This window comes from Puma concolor, chromosome B3 (assembly GCF_028749965.1).
Source record: "Puma concolor isolate L17-30 chromosome B3, mPumCon1.1.hap2, whole genome shotgun sequence".
NCBI lineage: Eukaryota > Metazoa > Chordata > Mammalia > Carnivora > Felidae > Puma > Puma concolor.
The window spans coordinates 50405377-50412994 of NC_141672.1; the positions used below are offsets into that span (position 1 = coordinate 50405377).

The following is a 7618-nucleotide window of genomic DNA, read 5'->3' on the forward strand; positions in this document are numbered from 1 at the left end:
ATTGTACCTGTGCATGTGTGAGTGTACCTTCTACAGCTTTGGAGAAAACAGAGCAAGGGAATACCATAGGTAATACTGATGTAAGACACTAGCACATGGAAGTGCCCACCACAACTCTGTGGAACTCAGGGGCCTGTGGGGCCACCGTGAGCATCTGCACTGACACAAAGGGAAGAGTGGGGGCTCTGCAGTCCAGCAAACCTGTATTCAAATCTTGGGTCTGCCGGTTAGATGGTCTTAAGCAAGTTATTCAACTTCTCTGAGCCGTAGTGGTTTTTTCCCCAATAATATGGGGATTATAATATATATCACAAAGAGTTATTTAAGGAAAGTACCTGACCCATACCAGATGTTCCATAAATACTGGTTTATTTCTACCATTAAGGCAGTCAAAAAAACTTACGAAAATTTATTTCACTTGAGGAATTGAGCCTATCAAAAATTATCCATCTCTTTAATAATGGCTCTAAGTGGTTTTTAAATTATGATTTAAATAATATGGGGATAAAGGTATTACTGATATTTTCTTTCATAGGTTACCCAGGAAATTTCAGATGAAACAAGAGTTTTCCGCTTATTGGGATCAGACAGGTAATAGTTTGGTTGTTTTAATTTCATTACCAAAGGAATTTAGTGGTTGTGTTCTTAATTCTAATATCAGCCTATAACTGTGTTTCAAACAAAATTCTTAGAAGGCTCAGCAACTCTGAGAAATAACCCTGTATCGGGGCGCCTGGGTGGCTCAGTCGGTTAAGCATCTGACTTCAGCTCAGGTCATGATCGCACGGCTTGTGAGTTCGAGCCCCGCGTCGGGCTCTGTGCTGCCAGCTCAGAGCCTGGAGCCTCTTCAGATTCTGTGTCTTTCTCTCTCTCTCTGCCCCTCCCCTGCTCACTCTCTGTCTCTGTCTGTCTCTCAAAAATAAATAAACATTAAAAAAAAATTTAAAAAAAATATCCCTGTACATTTATTGAGAGAGAGAAGAATTAGTCGATTAAGCGATCTTTTTGTCAATGTGAAGATCGTGTTCCTAGAGATAGTTACATTCAGCCAAGACAAAGTGTGTTTATGTCCCTAGTACCATGACATATTTCAGACCCCTTTTGTTTTCATCATTTGTTCCTGGTTTGTTACCTTCCATTAACTATTACTGCATAAACCCAGCAGGATATGCACCTCCTGACATTTGCTTTTATATCAGAAAACATTCGGCTCCATTTCTGGTCAGTCTAAATTAGAAGGAATTATGTGGTCTCTGCGATCAGAATGAAAGATAAGTTCCAAAACTGCCGTCTTAGGAAAAAATTAGTAGTTTTTGTTCTCCAAAGTCCATATTGTCTACCTGTGCAACTAATAAAGTCCCCTTCCCTTCCTGTCTTCCCACCAAAAGTTGTTAGTGCAGCAAAATTGGCTGTTGTAATATGCATCAGTCCTGAGGCAAGGATTAAGAACCTCTGCTCTTCAAATTCAGGCTAGTCACAGAATCACTATTTGGATGAGCGTCTCGTAGAATCCTGTTTTATTCTCATTCATTCCCTTCTCGTGTATATCATTGACCCTTGAACAACACAGGTTGGAACTGCATGGGTCCACTTGTATGCAGACTTTTTTCAATAGAGTTCAGTACTGTAAATGTATTTTCTCTTATGATTTTCTTAATAACTTTTTTCTCCAGCTTACATTATTGTAAGAATATAGTATATAATGCATATAACATACAAAATATGTGTCAGTCAACTGTTTATGTTATCAGTAAGGTTTCCAGTCACCAGTAGGTTATTAATAGTTAAGTTTGGGGGAAGTTAAAAGTTATGCATGGATTTTCAACTGTGCAGGGCGTCAGTGCCCTGAACCCTCATGTTGTTCTAGAATCAGCTGTATTCTAAAAGCTTTATTTTACCTTCTGTTGGCATATATAAATAAGCAAATTTGATTTTAGTTGGAATAAGATGAGACTATCCTGAAATGTTTTCAATATTTCATATTCATAAATTCATCAATCCTTATTCAGTTTTGTTTTTAAGCTATAAAGTGTAGAGCAGAATTTGACAGTGCACCTGTGATCTTTTTGAACAGTGATATTCTTTCACGGTTTGATATCAGTATTTGAATGAAGCATGCAACCTCTGTCTTCACTCTTAAGTCTTTTGTTTTGGTTTAATTGCAGGGTTGTCGTTTTGGAAAGTAGGCCAACAGAAAATCCTACTGCACACAGCAATCTGTACATCTTGGCTGGACATGAGAATAGTTACTAAACACCAAAACTATCTCCAGTGACAGGAAAATGAGTATACTCCATTGAAAGCAAAACCCTCTTAAGTTCAGTACAAACTACACTAGGATTTACTTTAGCTCTTAATGGGTTCTATCTCAAGTGATCTGTACTTTAAGGTGGAATTCAATATTTCTGTAGCTGGAAACAGCGATTCTATCTTGCCACTGTGTGGTGGTTATATCAAGTTTGCTTAATAAAAGCTATGAGACAAATAGTCCTCTAGTTCCAGGAAACACAGTCTTTTTAAAAAAAATAATGTTTGTAACAAGGGTGCCATGATATTTTTAGATAACAGCTCACGTGATTATCTTCAGAAAGATAAATTTAGTGACAGTTTTCTTGTTTTATACCATGTTTGATTCCTTCTTAATGAACATAATTTGATAAAGAAATTATCAAAGAAGCCTTTCACTTTTACATTGGCCATTCTGTATGTTTTTGTAAAATAGAATATTTAATCCTTATTTATTAATCTCTTGCTGGAGTGGTGTAATGTATGTAACTTTTAGCAGAGGAGGGTTTCAGAGCAGCTTAATTTTTTTTATAATGTATAAAAATTTTGTTTACCTTCCAAGAGTAGTACTTTGAGGGGTTAAAGGCAGAGTGTTTGGGTTCAGTACATACATGCAGTTTTACTTAATACAAGTATTTTATAATACAGTATCATCCAGAATCGCCTTAAAAGGGAGTTTTGTGTTTTCAATTATAGATAGTTGCAGGGGGTCATACAGAAGATACTGATAATGGCTGAAGGATTGTTAAAGGGGTATGTATGTCTAGATGTGACTACCATGTGTATGTATTCTCGACAAGCAGTATAATATACCTGTGATTTTTTTTTACATTAGGGATAATGCATAATAAATTAATATTCATATATATTATCATCCCGAATGTAAGGGGGGATGTATTTAACTGCCCATGATATGTATTTTACTTATACTGTACCACAGGGGAAACTGTAAAGCAGCTACATGTGTAATCTTGGGTTTTTTCACATATGTAGGTATTCATTTTGAGTAGGTTTAAGAAAAAAAATATTTAAATGAAATTGAATTCCTGATGGGATAGTATAAACAAGTATTATAAAAACCAGTATTCTGAAAATAAGAAAGGATAGGGCCATTTTTGAGTTTGCTTCTCTTTTGCTATTGTTAGTACTCAGAGTTGAAGTGTCACGTTGGTACCTGTTGTCCTAGCACATTTACTGAGAACAGCTGGCATTGAGATCATGAACAAGAGGCTGGCAATAGCAAACTATAGATTACTTCAGCAGTTCCTTGAGAAGAAAACAGTAGAACGATCTCATTCAGTCTTTACCAGCTCTGTAAAATAGGGAGTGTTATCATCTCCATTTTCCAGATGAGGAAATAAGCGTTTAGCAAAGTTAAGAGACTTACCCAATTCACACAGCAAGTTGGTGGTTGAGCCAGACCGTGAGTCTTGTGACTCTGTTCTTTTCACTATGCAATACGCAAACAATAAAATGTTATGCAAATAAAATATAAAGTAAATTTTCTTTTAAAATGCACATCGATATGATTTCAGCAAGTGTGTGCCTGTTTATTTTGGGTATGTTACATGGGGCCCCTGGACTGAAGGACACTGGATACAATAGATGGCAGGGGACCCTACTCAAAACGAAATATTTACATACATACTGGATACAAAGACCAATGCCCTCCTCTCACTGAATCCCGGCAGCCAGACCTTCCCACCCTAACAGTATTGGAAGTCTTCTCTGTGCAGTCTGGCCAGTTCAAGTGGAAAGACCTAAATAGATCCTGACATGAAAATCATAGTTAACATGCCCTCCACTCCATGCATCCAGACCTTGCAGTTAGCCTTATAGTCCTATGATATTAATAATTTTTAAACAACCAAGACATATGAAATACCTGAGGAAAACCTGTAACATAAAAGGGAGAAAACAGTTATGGGAAAGAAGCACTTAGAGGCAACAGACTATGCAGGATAATGTCAAAAGAAAAAATATATATTCTGAAAGATGTTGCAAGTATGAGTCAAGAGTAGAATACGAAAAAAGGAGCTTTCAGAAAATAAAAAGCTCTTAGAAAATATGATAGCATAGCTGAATAATTCAGTAGAAGCCTTAGAATATAAAGTTGAAGAAATTTCTCAGAAAAAAAAAGAAATGGAAACATTGGGGGAAGGGGGGGTAGTTAAGACTAATAGCCGGGGAGGCCCGTTATCCAAAAAAAAACAACAAAGAAGAAACCAGTAGAGTATTTCAAGAAGTTTTTCCAGTACTGAAGAACTTCAGATCCCAGATTGAAAAGACACAATAGATTTGAAAAATCTGTACCAAAGCACATCATTGTGAAATTTCAGAGACATGGGAGCCAAAGAGAAGATCTGTGTTTCCAAAGGAAAGGGGAAAGTCATACATCAAGGAATAAGAATCAGGATAGCTTCAAATTTCACCAGAAGCAGTGCCTTCAAAATTCAGAAAGAAATTTCCAACCCAAACTTCTGGATCCAGATACATTATTAATCAAACCTAAGGGTAAAAATTAAGATATTTTTGGTGGTACAAGCTCTCAAAAACTGTACCTCCCATATAGCCTTTCTCAGGAAGCTACTAGAAGATGTGCTTCATAAAAATAAGGGCATAAATTAAGCAAAATGAAGACATTAGATGCAGAAAATGGGTTTCCACACAGGAGGGAGATGGAAATCCCTGGTAGATGGTGACGGGGTATCCAAGGATGACACTACACCAGGCGTAGAGAGCATACCAGCGTACTAGAAACTCCTGGAGAGACTGAGAAAGATTAAACTGATAAAATACTTGATGCATCTCAGTAAGAGTTAGACACCTAGCAAAGAGCAAGAGATTCCTCCTAAAACAGACTGAGAAAAGAACTGAGAGTAAGATCATTTTCTTTGGAGACCCCAGAAAATGGGAGTGAGGGACTTAGAATATTGAGATGGAGAGGTGGGAAATGTTGACATAAGGGTGCATTATTGAAGTCCTTGCTGTGTAGACAATGGCAGCTTGATGCTACCAGGTCTTTAGAGAAGCTGTGCGATAGCTCCCGTGATGGTCTCCTGAAAGACAAGTGCCTGGGGCATTACGGGCATGCTCCCCTGAAGTGTACTGTGTGCATCTGGCCAGGGAGGCTCCTTAAGTGTCAGAGAAGGCCCTGAAGCAGACAGCTGAAAGAGCAGGCAATAAATCTGAGCCTATTTAGAACTATCCACCACCTCTAAAATCAGAGGTGGGTGGAGGGGATGTTTCTCAAGGTCCTCAAGGTCTTTCAATCAGTGATGGTATCGTTTCTAAGCAAAAACTTATGAAAGACTGGAGTGCCTGGGTGGCTCAGTCAGTTAAGTGTTCAACTTTGGCTCAGGTCATGATCTCCAAACTTGTGGGTTCAAGTCCCGCACCGAGCTCTGTGCTGACAGCTTGCAGCCTGGAGCCTGCTTTGGATTCTGTGTCTCCCTCCCCTGCTCGTTCTCTCTCTGTGTCTCAAAAATAAAAGCATTAAAAAAAATTTTTTTAATCTAAAACTGAAATCTGACCTCCCCCAAAAAAACAAAACAAAACAAAAACTGGCAGTTAATTAACTCCAGGAAAGCAAAATGGTGTATAGAAAAGAAAAATAAACGATGTCCTGTGTTTGAATGACATAGCCTTGTTAACAGCAAATATGAATCTAATCAAAATTACATTATACTTGTAGTGGGAGAGGACATGGTGTTATGGATATAAGGTAGAAAAATATCTAGATCCTCATCTTCCATAGTAGGAAATCAATGGATAATACCTAAAAATTAAATATCAAGAAATAGATGGGTCACCTGGATGGCTCAGTCAGTAAAGCATCTGACTCTTGGTTTGCAGCTCAGGTCATGATCTCACAGTTCAACTCGAGTTCAAGCCCTGCATCAGGCTCTGTGCTGACAGCATAGAGCCTGCTTGGGATTCTTTCTCTCCCTGCCCCTCCCCTGCTTGAAGTCTCTCTCTTCTCAAAATAAATAAACACTTAAAAAAAAAAAATCAAGAAATAGCTTATGTGGGGCACCTGGGTGGCTCAGTCGGTTAAGCATCCAACTCTTGGTTTTGTCTCAGGTCATGGTCTCAGAGCCATGAGATCAAGCCCCACGCCCACCCGGAGTCAGGCTCTGCACTGGGCATGGAGCCTGCTTAAGATTCTCCCTCCCTCTCTGTCTACTCCCTCCTCCCTCTCCCTCTCTCTCCCCCCCACCTTTCTCTCAAAAAAAAAAAAAAATCTACCTTGACAAAGGAGCAAGTCAAGTGTTTTCATTCTCACAGCTTGTTATTTATAGAGATCCTAGTCACTTTCCTAAACCTAGAAAACAAATTTTAAAAAAAAGATTAAAAGATTTGGAAAGGAATAAAAATACCATTTGCAAAAAAACTGTTAGAAATCATGAATTTGGAAAAGCAGCTGGATGCACTGCCAGCATTATACACATCTGTATAACTGTAATAAAGAGAAGGTGAAATTTTAGGATTCCATTTACAATACAGAAAACTATCAAATATGTAAGAAAAATGAGATGCAAGCTCTGTATACTTGAAACTAACAAAACCTCAATGAATTAAAGAAGACCTAAGTAAATGGCAGATGACGCCATGTTGATGAATTAGGTTTGATATTGCAAAGCTGCCAGTTGATTTAAAGATTCTGTGTGATTCCAGCAGATACTTTTATGGAGATTGACAAATTGACTCTAAAATTACATAAAATGCAAAGGGTCAGGAATACTCATGACAAGCTTTTTCGGGTTTTTTTGTTTGTTTTGTTTTTTAGAGAGAAAGAGCAGGAGCTGGGGAGACAGGCAGAGGGAGAATCTTAAGCAGACTCCATGCTCAGCGCCAGCCTGACAAGGAGCTCAATCCCACAACCCTGGGATCATGACTTGAGCCAAAATCAAAGAGTCAGACTCAACTGATTGAGCCACCCAGGTACCCCAGCTTAAGATAATCTTGAAGAAAAAAAAACAAACCTGGGAGTCTTAGGCTACCAGATTGCAAGAGATGATAAAGCTACTATAGCAGTTAAGATACGGTGACCTTGGCATGAAGACAGACAATGAAATACAATCGTGAGTCCAGAAACACACCCACACTTACCTTGTTTTCTGACAGATACTGCCCTGGAGTGAAGGATAGCCTTTTCAATAAATTATGTTGAAACAATAACAGAATATCAAGGGAATCTTGACCGCTACCTCACACAACAAAAAGAAATACCAGATAGACTGTAAATAATCTAAAATATATACAACTATAATTCTTTTAAAATAAAACATCTTCACAAACTTGGGATAAGCAAATATTTCCCAAACAGAAC

The 7618-nt window shown here is 38.1% G+C and overlaps 1 protein-coding gene across 3 annotated transcripts in view; it reads left to right on the forward strand.

Annotated features, from left to right (window-relative positions):
* Positions 1–3804, forward strand: part of MAP4K5 (mitogen-activated protein kinase kinase kinase kinase 5) — a 113790-nt gene extending 109986 nt beyond the window's left edge. For all 3 annotated transcript variants that reach the window (XM_086709774.1, XM_086709775.1, XM_086709776.1), the window contains 2 exons: positions 536–591; positions 2166–3804. In XM_086709774.1, coding sequence (XP_086565900.1) covers positions 536–591; positions 2166–2253 — 144 coding nt within the window. In that variant the 3' untranslated portion in view covers positions 2254–3804. The remainder of the gene's footprint in view (positions 1–535; positions 592–2165) is intronic.
* The last annotated feature ends 3814 nt before the right edge of the window (positions 3805–7618 follow it).